Genomic DNA, 19,443 nt, shown 5'->3' with positions numbered 1-19,443 from the left:
CGCAGTCGCATAGTTAATTACTGTTTGTTCTGCGGCTGCTGGCAGACACGTGACACTTTGACACATTGGTAACCGTGCTTTCAATATTAACACTAACTACAGCATATGATATGAAACTACTGTGTCTCCTTAAGAAACACATGAGTTTTCCGTTCACTTTCGAGAAGCGAATCATGCCAATATTAAGTGATAACCATTCTAAAACTTTATTTTATTAAATCTGGCACGAAAGTTTCTGTCAAAGATACAGCGGATCCAAAAAGTATTTGAACACTACACTTTCCATTCTCGAAGAATCGTTGATATTTAAACTCTGACACTTTTGTCAGCATTGTATACATCATCATATAATTCAATAATATTTCCATATACATATAACTTTACTGACCTACTTAGAAGAGCTGGAAAATAATAAAATTGTTGTTGCATACCATCTAATCGTAACATTATTGATGGAGATAATGTAATTTAGTAAAATAAGTGACCAACAGTGCAATAGTTAATGTCGAGTCTGGCTCAACATAGGACTGGAAAGGGTTAGTCTTTCAAATATAATCGGCACTATTCGGCGAATGAACAAAATTGACAGTGCCCCAGATCCGTTGAAGTAAACGTTGATTTCAGCGTACAGGTTTAATCGAAAGTCTCGTCTGTCATCTCTCAGGAGCAATAACCTCTTACGGCGTGACGATAGATTTATACGACCATAAACGCGTTGCAGGTAAAATCGTTGTCACGAGAAGCCAGTGTTCATGAATGTCAGTGCGAAACCGCGTGCGGTTTCACCGCGATTGACAGAATGATAGGAATAGGTGTCGCTAGTGCAGTTTCTAATTCGGAGTTGCGGTGCAATTTCGAAATTTTATAGAAACACACACCAGCGGATCTTTTATATTATTTGTTATATACAGATAGTTCATTGTCGAATAAACATTTCATGAAACCGTAATTGACAAATGAAACCCATCACAGCGATTACACTTCCAACCCTCTTATTTTCTTCAGATACTGATTAAATTCGATTTACTTAAGTGCACGAAATAAATAAAGGCTGCAATGTTGCTACCAACGTACTCATGTACATTATTTGAATTAACTAGTGATCTTTTTACATTATAATCATTAACGATATCTAAAGCCGCTTAAACCGCCTCCACCGCCGCTTTAACCAGCCTCTAACCGCTTAAATATAGGAATGTTAGGTCGAAAAGATTTAAACATTGTTTCTTCCAAAAACACCCCGCAAAACTATTAACAATTAACAATTGAAACGCGTTGTTCTCGCAGGTATTACGAATCACGAAAACGGACTTATTAGCGGGAAGGTGGCGGACAGAAATTGGACAGGCCAATTAATGTGAAATAATCTTAATTCGTACAAAGTAAAGTGCTTGAATGCATGTGGAAGAATTATGACATTTTTGGAGATGTAAAATATTTAACTGAAATGTTCAGTGTACTCTTTGCAGTTAGCGTATAGTTATTTTTATTTTGAAACTTTACAATCGATGTGCCACGTCTTCTCGACGTTCAATCGATCTAACATTTTATACATGTACATCCATTTTTCACGAAAAGGAACAAGTTTAGAGGGCGGCGTGCCCAAAATTTCATAGTTGAAACATGTTAGGAGTTGATCGGGGTGTAACTGAAGACGTGCATTTCCTTAACCTATATGTTTATTACTATTACTTATTCTATTTAATACTTATAATATGATTTGGTATAGTATTGCGACTGTACGCATGTTGGCGCGATACTTCTCACACTTACGACGACGTTGAGAGTCATCTAGATATAAAAAATAAGGTCCACCCTAATATATACAATCCCTATGTTCCCATAAAAAAGAAATTCTTTGATATTCCCTGAGGACTGATCAAAGTGAACACAAGGTATGACATATCAATATGTTTAGAAATAGCTTTTATAAGCCGTTTAACTAACAAGTTGTAAGCAGAGTAGACAAACCTTTTAAATTAAGGTATCGATTAAAGGATCCGACGTCCGGCATCGTTGTTCATTTGAATGCGACGCCTCAATTTTCCCGGCTGATCTCAATATATTTGAAAGCCTTTAAAAGATTGCGCGTCGAGGTTGGAAGCTTAAAGTTCACGGAATTTCGGTTAGAGGGTATCCAGACGTGCAGGAGTGTCCTGAAGAAACGTATCGACAACGGAGAGGACGCTCTTGTCGGAACGTGGTTGAAATTCATCCTTTATCGGTGACAGTCGAAATTCCAGTCCAGTCCTATTACAAATGGCCACCGGGGCCGACGACAGTCAGTTTAGCCTAATTTGAATAACTCCCGGACGAATATTCTATCACGTGGGCAGGGTCGAACCAGGTCGGGGGAAGGCTTTTCCAGCCGGTGGCGTTTTCATTCATTTTTCAATCGACCGTATTAAGCCTAACAAGAGGGCATTGTGGCGATGGATTCAAGCCCTTTTCTCTTCAAAATAGTGTGTAACAGGAGGAAGAGCTCTATCTTTATTTAGTGTCATTTCCCCGCCTAGATTCTCTTTCTCTTCTTTCTTATTGTTCATTTAAATTCGGTAGCTTTTAACATGCAAGTACAGTAAAACCCCACTTAACGGTAGTATTGGGATTCCTCAAAATCCGTGACTGGCCGGTAATGTGTTAAATGCCAAAAGTGTCGTACCCTAATAGAGTTTTCTTAATACTCGAGGTATTTCCATTTCTTGTCCAACTCCTGTATACATAGACATATGAACCAATCGACAACAACCAAAGTTGCCAGATCAAGACTTGTTCCCCCACTCTAATTTCCCCTTCTACCGCGCTATTCCCCCACGCTTCCGCCGCGGTACAGTTACGTGACGCGTTTCCGGCTACGATATCGTTTCCTATCACAATTTCCTTTCCTGTGCTAAATGTTTTCTTGTGTTTATAAACATATACTACGTCATGGTAAACCTTATAAATACTTTTATTTGATTGTATCTTACGTTATTCCATCTTACGCGGCAGGACATGCTGCAAACACAAATATCTGCAGTCGATTTATAATAAAGTAATTAAACCTTATTGAATACTTTTCATAAAAACAACAATGTTTCGCGTATTATAAAATAATAGATGAAGAAGAATTCAAAAAGAAATGCGGAAATACATTTGCAATATTACATCTCATTGAACATTTCAATAATTTTAAGCATTAGTTTAATGTGTCATCTAGTAAATTAATCCTTGTAACTCTTTAATAAAATTTAATTTTAAAAAAGTTATTCTATTACAAAGAGTTTCGGAATATTAACTCCGGCCGCTGTGAGTAATACAATTTCAGACAAAATCCCAATGCAAAAATTCTTCAACAACTATCGAGATTTTTACAGATCACTTAAAGATTCGTCGGTACTTCCTACCCAATTCCGAAAGAAATAAATTGTACATCGATACGCGTAGTTTACTGATAACGGAACTGTTTCCACAATTCTCAATATCGGAAATCGTTGAGGTCATTAACGTTATCTCCTGTCGATTGCCAATCCTAGAGAGTAGAATGAGAACCACTTGGGGGGGAAACTCGGTAGCTACCAGCCAATGGGACCAGCATATTTCCCGAAGAGAACAAACTATCGAAGAAATATTACTACCTAAAATATTCTATTACCGGTTGTCGAATTTTATCAAGCGATCGTACTTTAGAACAGAATTTATGCCTTTAAGAAATGCCTTTATTTTCCATCCTTTCAATAAAATGGACAATTATAGTATAATACTATAAAATTTTACAAATTGCAAGTTACAAGTTACAATTATATGAAAATAAAATCTTACGTTTCTTTCAAGTTCGAAATGTCGGTTAAAAGTGTGGTATCGAAAGAATATATTGGTTGATCGCGTCGGATTGCACCAGACGAAATAAAATTAATCACGTTCATAACTTCGTTCGCTTGTACCTAGCTTGAGACTTGGAACGATTTCCACTTCGTGTAACTCTCGGCAATTTCCGATAGCATGGCACGTAGAAATCTTCGGTTGCAAGTGTGCGCAATTTCATTACCTAGGACCGCATCAACCGAATTAATAACACACCGAAAAATGTGCTGACCGTCCTGTGATACTTTCCACGGAAGAATCAGTTTCGGGAAGTTGGAGATACGATCGCTGACTACCGGATTTCTAATAGGGTTCAGGTGACGCATTCAATGTTTACATAACATGTATTATACATATAACAATGTCCTCTGCGGTTCTGAACTGATTCCTAGTCTTAACTGTAGCGCGTTGTACAAGGTGTCAAGAAATTATGTGTAAAAATCGTTACAGCGTGAATCTACACCTTAGGATCAGCGAAAATCTGTTTTAACAAAGTTTGGTGCAAAATTGATCTTGACCGACTCTTTCAAGGTCAAGTATTTTTATAATTATATCGTATTCTACTCATCGAAAGAAACAAGCTTCTTAAAGGAACCCTCGGTCAAAAATGAACCATTCTCTTAAAATTTAAAAAGGAAACCACGAATCATAGCTATCCAATCTATTCAGTACGTCACATCAAAATGGTGAAAGATCAATAAACATTTTCCAAAGGTGATTAATTGAAGATAAAATGGGAGAGAAATAAGATGGACAAGAAATTCCAAGCTGGAAAAGATCGTCTCTCCAAGAATTTAAATTCGGCCCTTAATAGCTGGGAACGCAGAAGCCTTCTTGAGAGGTTACTTAGTTCCGAAGCTTTCCGCTGTGGCTCTTCGAAAAATAATTTCAGCGAAATGAAGTCGAGGAAATTGCTTTGATTAAAATATTGGAGATCCAGTCGAAATAAGACGCCAAAGGCTCGACGAAGATATAGATTAGGATATTGTGCCATAAATCGAATAGAAACGAAAACTTAGCAATCTGCTAAGTTTTTCACATCAATTCTTATCGTTCAAAGCGGGTTCGTGAGAATAAGGATTGGACTATTCTCTTTATACAGCATAGTTGTATTGCTTCCGTTTTAGAATCGTTTCACCCGTATTGTGTTTAATAAAGCGAAACCTTCTTCGAGAACGAATTATGAATTGCTTGGCAAAGGATTACCGCCCGAATAGAACAATTTACGAAAAATAGGACAATCAGTATTTTTATAAAAGCTTCCTCTGTATCTCGTACAAAAGTGTACTTGATTCTATAATAAAGCAACCCAATGTTGAACTTTATTGCACTTTATTGTGTAACTTACCTAAGATGTAAATTCTTATTTTATGAATCCGGAGGGAACATTTTTTTACTTTCTTAATAAGAATTTATCAATTTAAATATAATATATTCACACGAATACGTTTGATTACTTTGAAACGCCATACTAATTGTTACCCTGCCTCTGTTTTCAGTGATTACAACTTGTCTATTCTTTAAACCACTTTCAATTAGTCCTGCAGTTTTGTAGACGTCATTTGCTTGGGATCGATAGCTAGCTAACAGATAAACGACCCGAATCAATTCTATTCTTCTTATTCATCTATGTAATTAACGATGTAGATGTTAGTTACAGTCAATGTATTCACAGAAATGTAGAGAGATATCGACAAATGTATACAATGTAGTTGTTAATATTATTACCATCCGAAAAATTTTGCACAAAATGGATTGTTAACGGATTATGTGAAAACAGACGAATAAACAATAGTTTTATCAACACTTGAAAAATCCTGTAGTGCTAAAATCATTAATGCACAGAAATTCCAGTTTTAAATTTTCTTTTGCCCGTCATCGTTCAAACTATTAATATAAAATTTGTGGACAGCAATGCATGTATTTTAGTGAAGTTGATCGCATCAAAGATTAATCGATTCGCTAGACGAAACTTTGTCTAGTGCAGCACAGATATGTAGATCTTCTTAACACGCGAGCTTGTATCTATGGACTTTCCGTTCACGCCGCGAGTAACCGCAAGTTTGTATCTAAACAGAAGTCACCTCTACGAGGTGCTCGGCGCGTCGCCTAAACGAAAAACCTAGTGTCGGTCCCCAGGGACCAACGTAGCACTTAACTGTTAAAGTATAAGCAATACAACTCAGTGCGTCAATTCGATCCTGATCCCGATTCCGAGTTGTATCATTAAGACGCAGACGTACTAAAGTACCGACGATACACTGACGGCAGAATCATGACGCATCAAAAAGATGAAATACACCTTGCTGGGATCATTTCTTTTTTCCCCGAGTGGCTTCATTTCGTTGGTGTTTTCGAGATCGTCCGTGCCACGCTGACCCAGCGGATATTTTCAGCTGGCAAAGTTCTGGCAACACGCCTAACGACGCGACCGCTTAATGACCAAAGATGCGAATGCACTCGGGACTACTTAAAGCACAAGGCTTTGGGATTATCGGGGAAGTACAAGGGAGCAAGCGGCGAAATACGACGGCATCAACGGCTTACGAATTTCAATATAGAACGAGTCAAATTTAATCTACCCTTAGCCCGCAAGTGAACCCTACGAATTGCAAATCGAATTTCCGTATTCACCGCTGACCTTACGCTTTACGCCATAAGCGTGTGCTACGCTCCTCGCTGTTTCTATTGCTGAAAAGTCGTTCTACATAAGCTTCTCCATGAACGTAATCAGTTTTTTTACTCGGGGTGAACAATAAACAACATTAGTTGTTTTTATAAGGAATTGAAGAGTATTTTGCGCTATAAGTTGTAACCGTTTTCCTGTATATCTAAATTTTCCGTTTTCTTCGGTTTCCCGAGGTTAATTTAAATTACCTCGGGGGACTGGATAGCGGCGAGGTTTGGACGAGATAAATGAAATGTTGGAGACCCAAATAGAACAACAAAAGGCGGTATATTCTTGGAAGAACTATTTACAAAAAACGGGAAGGCCCGTGATCGGTTGTGATGCGTAGGGTAATAAACACCGACGTGATGACGCGTAGAACACTGGTTATCGGTAATCCGTACCGAAACACGTAACACGTAAGCGGCCTGCGACTTACGTGTGACGAACGCTCGCGTTGCCTCTACGCCTGCTATCCGAATTTTAATTAGAACGATAACCCGACCCGGATTGCATCCCACGATGTAGCAGTTCGTGACACGTCTTACCATCCATGCACTCGGCCGAATACTCGTACGAGTGGTCTGGATGGATACACACACAAGACCCCGATCACTCCACGCAACCAACGAGTTTACCCTTCGGCACGATACGTGGCCTCCGAGCAATCTCTGGTAAAGGTCACGGCAGAGTGCCCGCGATCAAACGATGTCGGACCCGTCAGACCATCCAGGTACTTGGCCGAATACTCGTACAAGTGGTCTGGGTGGAGACACACACTAAACCTCGGTCTCCACGGGACCCAGGAGTCTACCCTTTGGCACGATACGTGGCCTCGGGGTAATCTCTGGTAAGGGTCACGGCAGAGTGTCCGCGATCGTGCGAGGTCCGATCATCTCGATTCGACCCCAACGGTAAACTTAATGCGGTTCGAACGATTCGCCTGCGTATTTCGCGATTGTACGATTGTGGATTCGTCAGACCATCCATGCACTCGCCCGAATTCCCGTATAAGTGGTCTGGATAGAGAAACACACGAAGCCTCAGTCACTCCACGCAACCAAGGAATTCACCCTTTGGCACGATGTGTGACCTCAGAGTAATCTCGGTAGAGGTAGCGGCAGAGTGGTCGTGACCATGCAAAATCCGATCGTAGCAATCGCGGGTTTTGAACATTTAGTAACGAAGTAGTTTCACGGGTGTCTGTCCGACGCGATTCTCGACAGCAAAATTATACGTTTTGATCCTTGCAAACAACGCAAGGTGCAAGATTTCATGAATTTATGTCTCATGGACACACGGAAGTTCGTCCCTGCCGTCACGTAACTTTTTCAAAGCTTGCGCGAAGCAATTTACAATCTTATTGTTATGACACCTCGCGAACGCGTGCTTCTAGTGTCGCGATATCTCGCGGTCCTTTTCTTTGTCAGGACTCGCGGGTGACGTAATAGAGTGTTATGGCGGCATCAATATCGATGCTCGATATATGCAAGATATCGATATGTAACCCACACGGTTTGCAAAGTTTGTCAATTGATTCAAAGATGTTTGGTACTGAACAATATATTCTATCAAATGGTTTATGAAGCTTCGTTAACTTTCCAACTGAAAAGATGAAGCAGCTGAGCGCAGATAGTACAATTTATTCAACAACTTTTGTCGTAGCTATACCACTTTTGCATGGTCCAAGTCGGTTGATGCGGGAAAAAACGACAGGTTTTGAAAGATGTAAGAGTCCTTAAATTTATCACAATTGTAGGCCGAAAATCATGAAAAACTGCATTTTTCACCATCTTTAAACGTTTGTAGCTCATCATAACGTCGCGTTGGTTGATGTTTGCAAACGTTTGTTGTTAGTAAACAGAAGACCCTGGACAATCGAGACCTCCGTTCATCGAGGCCACGGATAATCGTGATCCGGTTAATCGAAGTCCTATTGTTTCTACCAAACAACTAATTAAATACTACAGAATCCTACGTAAGCGTGTGCACAGTTTAAGATACGCTGCTAAAATTTTACACAACTTCACTTGTCAAGTGCACAACAAATCCTGTGAGTTTAAAGAACATCGGTGACGCTATGGTAAACTCTGTGCTATTTTGCGTGGAAATGTTCATAGATATGTGTTGTTCACGTGCAGAAAATTCAATTACGTTCGAACGTGAAAGCGTTGACGTACGCGGAAATGAGACGTTTGGAAATTTGACACAGTGAAAGAGAGAAAGAAAGAGAGAGGGAGAGAGAGAGAGAGAGAGAGAGAGAGAAATATTAGCGTGAAGGTCTGAAAGATATAAATATGGAAAGGCAGGGTATGAAAGACAGGAGCGCTGATTTGGTCGGGGCCAACGGAAGCACGAGAATTCTGGAGAGAAAGGAAGAAAAGGGTAATGGGCAGATGAGAATTTTCGCCACGGGACGAACGTTGCAGAATAAAACGAAAAAGAAGGTCATGCGAGCCTGCCTCTCTGCCAGTATATATGTACTTGTATGTGTGCTGCGTGTGCGTGCGTGTGCGCGTGGTTGTTTAAACGCGTGGGTGATGCGAACGTAAATGATGTATATACAGTTATGTGTGATAAAAAAAAAAGCAGAGCACTGCTTAGAACAATGTATACAGCGTGAGGCACCTAAGACTTTCAACGAAAATATCTCCGTTATATTTAATAATACGAAAAAATGTTTCAGGAAGAAACGTTAAATGTTACAAATTTAACCTGCGAAGGAATTATTCTTGAAAAAGCATAACTTAACGTACGAAGACCAAGTTCATGCTTACCGTACTGTACTAGAGATCCGTTGATGTAAACACTGAAACATTGTCGATAAACATCTTTTGATTACAAACTGCCGTGCCGTGCAGAGCTTTATGGCATATTATATCATTATGATTTACATTTATTTCATTATTTATATTTGTGTTTGGTTTATTTTGTTTTAGAAAAAAAAACTTCTCCGTCAAAATAATTGCCCCACTCAACCAAACAATGTTTCGTATTACTAAAAACAACGGAGATGTTTTCGGTGAAAGTCTTGGGAGCTTCACCCTGTATATCAGCATAGTGTAGGAGTAAGAACATCAACATTGAAACGCGAGCTATTTGTTAGATAAAATTGCCATCGGATCTCTTTCTCGACAGATATTCCAATTTATTAGGATTGTCACTGCAACCGCGAAATGCTTAACTAAAAGTTTCACTGTTATTGTACGCGAACACGATTACCATTTGGTTTTACAACTTCGAAGATTCGATAGCAATTTTCAATCAAAATTTTATTGCGATTGGTCACAAAAGAATTCTAATTGTGTGGAGAACGCGATTTCCAAATAATTGAAAATGGGAGACAGGTGTAAAATATTTGTATAATTATCGAAGTCGGAACAGAGAGTGTGTCAGAACTTCCGTTAACAGATATAATCAGATAAATCTTAGAAATAAACTGTCCATCTTTGTGCATCCCCCTTGCATTCACTTTGGAAACAGTAAGAGAATGTTTATAGGTACATGTTAACAAAGATAAATTCTCTAGTTGGTGTAATGAAAGCTTTCCCGCTCTAATTTTCGCGAAATAACCTATGGAAATCGTAATTTACATAAGCCTGACAGCTAATAAACATGGAAAGAGTTTTTATATATTCTCGTACACATTTCGAAAACTTTGCACATACGCGAGCACTAGATACAAAGAAATGTTTTCAATTTCAAAAGGTGAAATAGGTACAAAAAAGAAACAGCATTTAAACTAGTTAATTCATAATAAAGTATATTTGTTTTAAGATTAATACTCAACTGGTGTTCCAATTCATGTTTTTCACTATCTTCTATTGTCTCCTAAGAACCGTATTAAATAATTACAGTATCTACTCGATAATTGCCCTCGGAGAGGCCTCGGTCGCCGAGAAGTGTAACGTGATACCAGTCAGGTACATATATCGGTGTGAGACCACTACTAATCCAGTAACAAAACTTCTTTATTTTTCTGATTTATTCATGGAATTTTTACCAACATATTCGTGGCATTTTTCTAATGAAAATGACACCAGATATGATGTAACTCCGATGATATTTACTTGTATAATGCACAATAAAAGCTTTGGGCGCAAAGAAGGACAGCGTATGACGTAAAGACTTTCAAATGTTTTTCCATACGTTGTCCTTATTTGCGCCCGAAACTTCCGTCGTTCGTTACACAAGTCACTGTCATCGGAATTATATCAAATTTGGTATGATTTGCATTAGAAAAATGCCACGAATATGTTGGTGAAAAATCCCATCAATAAAGAAGAAAAATAAAGAAATTTTGTTATTGATCCCTTGTTTTGACCATTTATCGAGTAGACACTGTAATTGTCTTAACGTGACACATTCTGTTTGTCTTTGAACTTGTCAAGCTATTGATTCAAATGCTCAATATATCCTTTTTTTTTGTTCTTGTAATATCTGCAAGCAAAGACATCAAGACACATTAATTTTTATTTCGCTGGCAAATGATCATTTTTTAATAACGTCTACATTACGATGGAAAAGGAACTTGCAATCTTCTATCGATCAGTTTCGCATGAATATTCGATGAGCTAGAAAATTCGAAAGTCTCCAAACATTCAGCTCCGGCAACGATTTCCCTTAGGGGTCGATCAGACAAGCCGAAATCGTAGTTGGGGATCGGGTCTCGAAAGTTCGAAAAATCTCTGGCGGTCGTTCGATCGTTCTTGAACCTTTCTCTCGCGTTCTACTGAGCGCAATAGAGCGGAGGGTAGCATGAGTGGATGTCATGATTGAGGGTGGAAGAGTAACAGAGAAAGTAAGTAATTAGGTGAGTCGTAAGGAAGGAGTATGGTTGAACGTGATGAAGGGAATTGGACGAAAGAAAGGGAAGAGTCAAGCAAGGGAGGAAAGAAAGACAGAAAGAAAGAAGGAAAGAAAGAAGGAAAGAAAGGAGGAAAGAAAGAAAGGAGAAAGGCTCCGGCGGGGGCCGCTCGTCCATGTACCAAGGACAGTGATCACATCCTCCTTGGACTGATCGGCTCTTTTTCTCGCTTCTTGATCCATAGGTACGTCTTCACGATAGTCAGCTACCTGATCGGCGTCTTCATATTCGCGACGATCGTCGGACAGGTTGGAAACGTGATCACCAATCGGAACGCAAACCGCCTCGAGTTCGAAAGACTTCTGGACGGCGCGAAGACCTACATGAGACATCATAAGGTCCCGGGTGGGATGAAGAGACGGGTTCTCAGGTGGTACGACTACAGCTGGTCTCGCGGAAGGATACAAGGCGGCGGGGATATCAACACGGCGCTGGGCCTGCTTCCAGACAAGTTGAAGACCGAATTGGCCCTTCACGTGAATCTGTCGGTGTTGAAGAAAGTTACTATCTTCCAGGTGAGTTACACGCCACTTTCATCGTTACGCTTTTCTGATTATGAATGAGAATATAACGGCTATATTACAGCTAACCGTACGCATTCGAGCCAGCAACTCGAACGCCCTTTGTTGAAAAGGTTTGGTAATTATTCGGAATAGAGGGACCATCATCGATTTCGTGCACCTTGAAATATATTATCAAGGTCATCGTACTGAACAACTTCTTCCCATACATGTCACCGCCTATCGACCTTGGATATCTAGACATTCACAAGAAACTGTTAGCATAACTATAATATCGAATTTCGCCTTTTCCCAATCACCGAATATGTCCTTTAAGGGGAGGCAAGGTCTCCTTCCCAAGGACCCTAACCCAGGCCTAACTAAAATTCGTTGAAAAAGATTATACAAACTTAACAGCGGCGTTACAGAGGAAACGCACATGGCGAGTGGTCGGCTCGCTCGCGCTTTTAATATAACAAATTCAATCCCGTTGAAATCGGCGGCCCGTTGGCTGGTCGGGCGGCAGAGAAAAAATGAAAACACGAGTCTCGGGACGGCTCTAGCAATCCGCGTCGGCGGTGACCCGAGTCTCTAATCCGCACGCGAGGTCACGATGGTTTTGACGACTGGTTTTACGATAACGTGAGAACACGTGGAATTAAGCTGTACACGAAATATTAAGTTGTACAAAAGGGCGAACCGTAATCGAACAGGACCCATCACGAATGCTACTCGAGCCACGTAGAAATTGTCACGAAACGGACGAAGTCCGTGAGATAGACAATATAGAGAACAATTAAGCTTAATACTTCGGTGATGCTTCCGGTCCTTTGGTCGTTGGCTCGAGGTCCTTTTCATTTTTTCTCTCCGGGGATGTTCTCTTGGTCAGACGTTCCCAGTGGCTCCGTGGCTCGGAGCGTAAATTTTCTTTCTGGCGAAAAGGCATCCGGGCCCCCTGGGTCTAGGCTACGGTCATGTAACTTTTTCGCGCCCATTGGCGCGACGTACGAAAAGGGATTACGATATCGGTCCTTAAAGGCCTGAGCTCACGCCAGTCTTTCATCTTTTCCGAACGCTTCGACTCTCCGCGTCTCTTTCTTTCCCATACACTGTCGTTCTTTGCGTCCGAAACTTTAATCGTTCATTGCACAAGTAAATATCATCGTAACTATATCATATTTGGTATCATTTTCACTAGAAAAATGCCACGAATATGTTGGTGAAAGTCCCATAAAAAAATAATAAAAAATAAAGAAGTTTTGTTATTAGATTAGTAGTGGTCTCCTGGTCTCACACCGATATGCCCGACCTGTGTTATGTTCACACTCCTCGGCAGCGGCGCACAGTGGGCAATTTGGACAAAATCGGATTCAAAATCAAGGAACTTTCGATAGGAATGAGGTAGAGCAATGAAATTTTTTTTAAATGAAAGCTGCAACTTTGTAGAATATGGGCAAAATAGAGAGATTGTGGTACAAACGTTTTTTAACCTCGAGAAAATTCGTTAAACGCGCACAAATTCAAGAAAATTTTAGTTTTTCCAATACCACGCGCGGAAAAAATTTTTTTATAACATGCTATACATCATTTCCCATAGATTTTTTCACGCTGATTTCAAATCTGGTCTCAAAATTTGTCTACGACCTCAGGATTTTGCAAAAAATAGATTTTTGTGACAAAAACTAATGAAGTAATTTTTTCGTTGAAATGAATGGATGGTAATAATCTTTCTATTTTTCCCATATTCTACAAAGTTTCAGCTTTCATTGAAAAAAAATTTCATCGCTCTACCTCATTCCTATCGAAAGTTTTTTGACTTTGAATCCGATTTCCCCGCTGTAGTAGGGATATTTCCGCGACCGCTAACTTAGAAGCCTCGGCGACGTATATCCCGGATTCACTGTATTCGAAGATTGAAGTTTCTAAGTTCAATTATATTATGTACGTCAAGTTTTAGAGAGTCGTTGTAAAAGGAAAGCTTCAGCCTTCAAATCTAAAATAAATTTAGTCTGTTTAGAGATGGTCCAATTTGTAACATTTTCGAGAAAAACATTCCTTCTTACACGCTATATATAAAAAATAATGATGGATTTCAAACTGACCTCGAGTTTGCAGAAAAATGTTTACATAGTGTATTCAAAAATACATAGTTCTATTAAAAAAAGAATTGGAAGTAATATTTATGTGCCCTCTACTCCTCCACCTAAAAAAACCATAAACATAGAATTATACTTCCCTCGAAACCATGTAACTTTTGTTCATAGCAATTTTAATATTATTCATAATTTTGGAGTAATTCCGGTGATTCACTTTAAATAGTATACCTTGTTCATGTGGGAACGTATGTCTCATGAAACAGCTTCATTATTTTCGTTTGATTATATTTCATGAAGCTTGAATCAATTAGAAATTGATCAGAAATTTGCTTTCGATTTCAATTAAACTCAAATTCAACAATAGAACCCGCCGAATATTATATGAACCATCCGACTGTAATTAGGAAACCAATTTCTACCGATACTCGTCATCTTAATGCATTTATCTGTCCGAGATGCCATTTCGCTCCGAATAAGATCGGTGCTGAAGTATGCGCAATCCGGAGACCTTATCGATCGCTTCAATGGTAATTCCAGTTCAATGCAGCATGTTCGAGCATGACTTCCCTCACAACTCCAGGGCAATTGGTCTCATAATAGGTCTGTTTCGTGACACCTATAGTTAATTTTCAGAGGACTGCATTTAATTTTAACTTAGGAAAGTGTAATGAAATAATTCGAAAATGGTCTTCAGTACTCTAATAATAACTCTAGATTTGAAGTTCAGAAACGTAGATTTTGCTGATCTCCGACTAAAAATTTACTCTTAATCTACAGTGCTGTGAATAATTATGGTTTCAAGGCAATTTCTGCAAAGGTTGTAGCCGGATAAGAAGGTCAAGAGTGCCCTCAAACCAAATTGGATTTGCAATAGGCCATTCGACAGCTTATCGAAAGAAAATACTTTGAATTTTCTCAGAATTTTTAGCTTCGGAATTTTCTGCTTCATCTTGCAGAAGTTATGATATACTAAGTTTACATTTTTACAGTTTTAGCATCTCGTTATGGTTTTTAACATACCATTTTTTCCGATTTTTCAAAGTCAGAGCACATAGTTAAAAAATCAAAAACCGCTATTCTTTACGTTTCCATGCCTATACAAGTACCATGTTCATATAACCCAAATATTTAATTTCATAGATGAATATTACGAATATTACATAGATGAAACGTTCGGAAAAGATGAAAGACTGGCGTAAGCTCAGGCCTTTAAATTTAAATCATAAGGCGAAGTTAAATGGTGTAGAGTGGAGCATGTCCTGATATTGGTTTTATGCTTTTTTATGCACCAGTGCAACTAAAAAATGCGACTGCACCTATTTTTCGAATCGATGCATTTTGTTAAAACTACTTATATTCGTCCACGCGAATTGTAGCATTTGTTCACCTTGGATTTAATTCGTTGACCAAAGCGATTTCTTTGCCATGATTGTAAATTGACAATTCAGAAATAATATGTTCATCTAAGTTTCTTTAAAATTAACTTCAGAAATGGTTTTGAAGGGAAAGAACAAAATATGGATAGAAAATGAGAAAGAATTAAACAAATAAGGTAAGTGCCTTATTTATTCCTCTTTTAAGGTAGCCGATAAAAGAACCTCTTCTATATCCGATATTCGATGGTAGGCTCGTTGTTAATTATAATGCTACGGAGAACCGGATTCCTGAAATCGATAACTTGAACTATTCGCGAAAGTAGCGACAATTTAACAATTTAGCGTGGACAAACTGGCGATTTCGTTCACGTTTCAAATATTTCGCGTAGGTCCGGGAAATCCTAAACCCGTGTCGAAAGTGAGGCGCAAAATCTGCAACTTGAACATAGTTCACGGTGCTGCAAATTGTCGTCAACCTCAGCAGGAATACGGTCGCTTAGGTCGCGCTGGAAATGAGGTAACTTTCTTCACTGAAGAGGCAATTGATAGCAGAGATTACCAATTCAGAATCTATTGAGATTAGATTTAGTAAACTACAATAACTATAATTAAATTATACACGGTGTCCTATTTAATTCGAACTAGCCAAATATCTCCGAAACCGTTGATGATATTAGAAAATGTTCCCAACAAAAGTTAAACGGTATCAGGGGCTACACGTTTCGATGTTGATATCTTTTTTCTATGTGGACGCGTAGAGATCATATGAAGGTGAACTTTGTTTTTTCTAGTGTAATCGTATATTTTTTAATGCACTACTCGATGCTACTCGTTATTCCTTACATAAAAGTACTGAACCACTTATGGCGAAAAATCATTAGTTTGGAAGATCTTTTGATTTTAATAATGAATATTTAAATTTCCAGAAAGCATAATTTTTCTTAACTTTTTTTTGTAAAAGATAATCTTCCCTTCTGATTTCTTTTATTCACTTCTACGCGTCACTGTAACAAGTATTAGTTTTCTCCGAGAAATTATTTTTAGGGATGTATTATTAAGGATGTATGTTAAGGATGTATGTAGAAATTACAGGGATGTATAATTATTTCATGTGTATATGTGGCACCATAAATTCCGTTTTTAAACATCTATTTCACAATTTTTTGAACTATATGTTATAATCTAAAATATTAATCGTAATTAATAAAACACAATCTTGTACAGTATAAAAAAATCTTATTATCATTGATTGTCCCACCGGTAATAACGAATAGATAAACGGCTGTGTATTCATATTGCTTTTTTATACGTCTTATGTAGTCGGAGGTGCAGTAGTTTCTGCGCTGCTTCTAACAATAGAAAGAACGAGAGCCAAGTAAACGTGCAAGTGAAGTTAGCAAGTATAATACGTTTTTTTCTAACTGAGATAGCAGTACAAAGAAACATGTAATGAGGTTTAAGGACCTTTTTGCTACATAAACTCCTGCTTCACAAGCTTTTCTTACACTGATTGTTGCATTTAATCAAAACAATTCGTAATGCATAAACTAATACTCTGGAATACTCTGGTTTCAACATTGAATTTGTAAATAATTGAAAAGAAGATGTGATAGACAGCAACGGGGATTCAAGTATTAAAACTAATAAAATGTTTGATATAAAAATGCTAATCATAAATGTGTAGAATTAAACTTGCCTTTGTCCATACTGTCTTTCTTACTGTTTCGTAGATTTATCATATCTATATGTATATTACTTCTTAAATTTTCTTTTGTCCACCATTATATGTACTAATCATGCATAATATCTTAAAAATGGAATTCTTATATTTTCAATAATAATTTCTTTTATATTGCTGCTATACTATCTGTATTTATGAATTCAAGAAATAACGGAGACCGCGTTTGTCAATAACTGAGGTGGTACCATTGAAAAGTTTACATGCCAAAAATAAAACACGATTTCCACACCACTCGACTCGGTGTTACAGAAGAAAAACTTCTTTCATGCACCTGGGGTGCAATAGAAATCCTTCAAGGAGGAGAAGAAAAGAGATCAATCTTATTGTTTCGCCGTAGTATCGGGTGCTGCGTTTTGTCGAACTGTGAAAAACTCGAAAGAACTTTAATTTAAACCCATTGCAACGTAAGGTTATCACTCAGTTACACAAGATAGAAGGAGTTCATTGCAAAAATATCCATATACATCTCTAGTTTCCTACAAACACATCCATAAGCTCTCTAGAGCAGAGCAGTCCAGCGTCTGAAACAGATCGAACCCTGCGAGCACAAAGCCACGCCCCTACGGGCAAGGCTGCATGTATTTGTTACTCGCATTGTCACAGCTACGTGGCAAGCTACGGCTCTACTACGGCCTACCCCCACTCCGCTAAGTCACTTGCCCGTAGCAGTGCCCACGGCAGCACAGTGAATTCTCGTTATGAGTCAGTTGCGCGGTTCTGGCGACTGACTCTTAGACGAAATCTGAGGTTTTCGCCGAGCGTCGCATTTGAAATATATAGGGCACGCTGGAAACCTAAGAGTCACATCCGTCTATAAGTCATAAACCTATGACTACTAACCGATAGTGACAAGAAGACTGAGAAAATGTTTTTCTCCGATATAATGTTGCAAGTAGCTCGAGATACGGCTCTCGAGCTTCGGCCCCTTACCGCGATGGTGTGGATAGTTCTACTGACTCCAAATCGTAAGGTTGGCACTGACTAGTAACGAGAATTCACTGTATCGCCAGATCAACACTAGTGTCCTCACACTAACTTTCCCTTCTACCACCACGGCCCGGTCACGTGACGCGTTTCGTCTCTGTCGTACATACTCTGGTACTGGCAGAAAGAGGGTAACTTTTTTCCTTCAATTCGTGCTCCCTCCCTTCCTCCCACCCCTAGAGTCACTTAATACACATTTTTCTATTTTTAGCTATTTGTAGTACCGTAATAGTACTATAATACCTTTTACTACTATACTATACTATATTACTTATATATTACTACAATTGGTAATTATTTAAAAAGTACCGCTCATCTTTTGATAAATATGTTATAGATTTCGACATTTTGAACAACTTTTTCCTTTTCCAATATAGGGGAGTCGCTTTTAGTTTTCGAGATATTCGCAAAAAGCTATTGCTAATACTGTACTGAATTTTCCGTATTCTTGCACGCTCCGTGGTAATGTAAACCTGTTCCGGCGCGGCGTCTATTTACTTCTTTTTTTGTAAACACGCTGTGAAGATGAGAAAGAAAACAGGGCCTCACTCTGGTCATATTTCAATTTTGAAAGACTGCTCTTCGATTTCCGTATGCGTGGTCGGCCCGGCCCTCTCCACCCCCTACACGACCTAACCACAACTCATTCTATTCACATAATCTTTGCATTGTAGCTGCCATACAGAATTTGATCTAGTAATGGAAAAATCATGCGAATAGAATGGGTTGAGGTTAAGTCGTGGAGGGGGCGAAGAGGGGGGACCACGCATATGAAAATCCAAGATAGCTTTCAAAATTGAAAGCTCACTTACGTATTCGTACGCTCTTAAAAATCACATAATTTTGTCAATATTGGACTATACTACTCGAATTTTTTTGAGAACTTAGAACAATTGGATCACTACATAAAGTGAAAAAAATTTTTTACAACAGTTGCAATTGGTCGAAAGTATGTTGCAACTTTTTTATGTGGAGTTACATTGAAAATGTAGAAAGTACAATTTGTAGATCTGTATGAATTATATTATACATGTTCTGAGAATTTCATAAAAATCGGTCAACGTTGCAATGAGCTGCAGATGTTCCAAAATGATTACATAAGGGCGAAATTCCCTGAGTAGGGCAAAATTCTGCGACTTTCGCCATTAAGTTTTCATCGTTACATGTTTGTAGCTCAGTGCAATGTTGACCGATTTAGATGAAACATTCAGAATATGTATAATCGATACAGATGTACAAAACGTACTTTTTAAATTTTTAATATAAGCCCGCATAAAAAAGTTGCAAAATACAACTTTTAGTACTTTCTCTGTAATTTCGACCAATTGTAATTTTAATCAAACATTTTTCTCACGTTATGTAGTGATC

At 38.5% G+C, this 19,443-nt stretch overlaps 1 protein-coding gene across 2 annotated transcripts in view; it reads left to right on the top strand.

Annotated features, from left to right (window-relative positions):
- The window catches only part of LOC143352568 (uncharacterized), a 176,316-nt gene that overhangs the window by 138,082 nt on the left and 18,791 nt on the right, over positions 1-19,443 (top strand). For both annotated transcript variants that reach the window (XM_076785172.1, XM_076785171.1), the window contains one exon: positions 11,563-11,893. In XM_076785172.1, the coding sequence (XP_076641287.1) occupies positions 11,563-11,893 (331 nt within the window). The remainder of the gene's footprint in view (positions 1-11,562; positions 11,894-19,443) is intronic.

This window comes from Halictus rubicundus, chromosome 3, assembly GCF_050948215.1.
Source record: "Halictus rubicundus isolate RS-2024b chromosome 3, iyHalRubi1_principal, whole genome shotgun sequence".
Classification (NCBI taxonomy): Eukaryota; Metazoa; Arthropoda; class Insecta; order Hymenoptera; family Halictidae; genus Halictus; species Halictus rubicundus.
The sequence above is the reverse complement of the archived record's forward strand: the minus strand, read 5'-3'. Positions and strand labels throughout refer to the sequence as shown.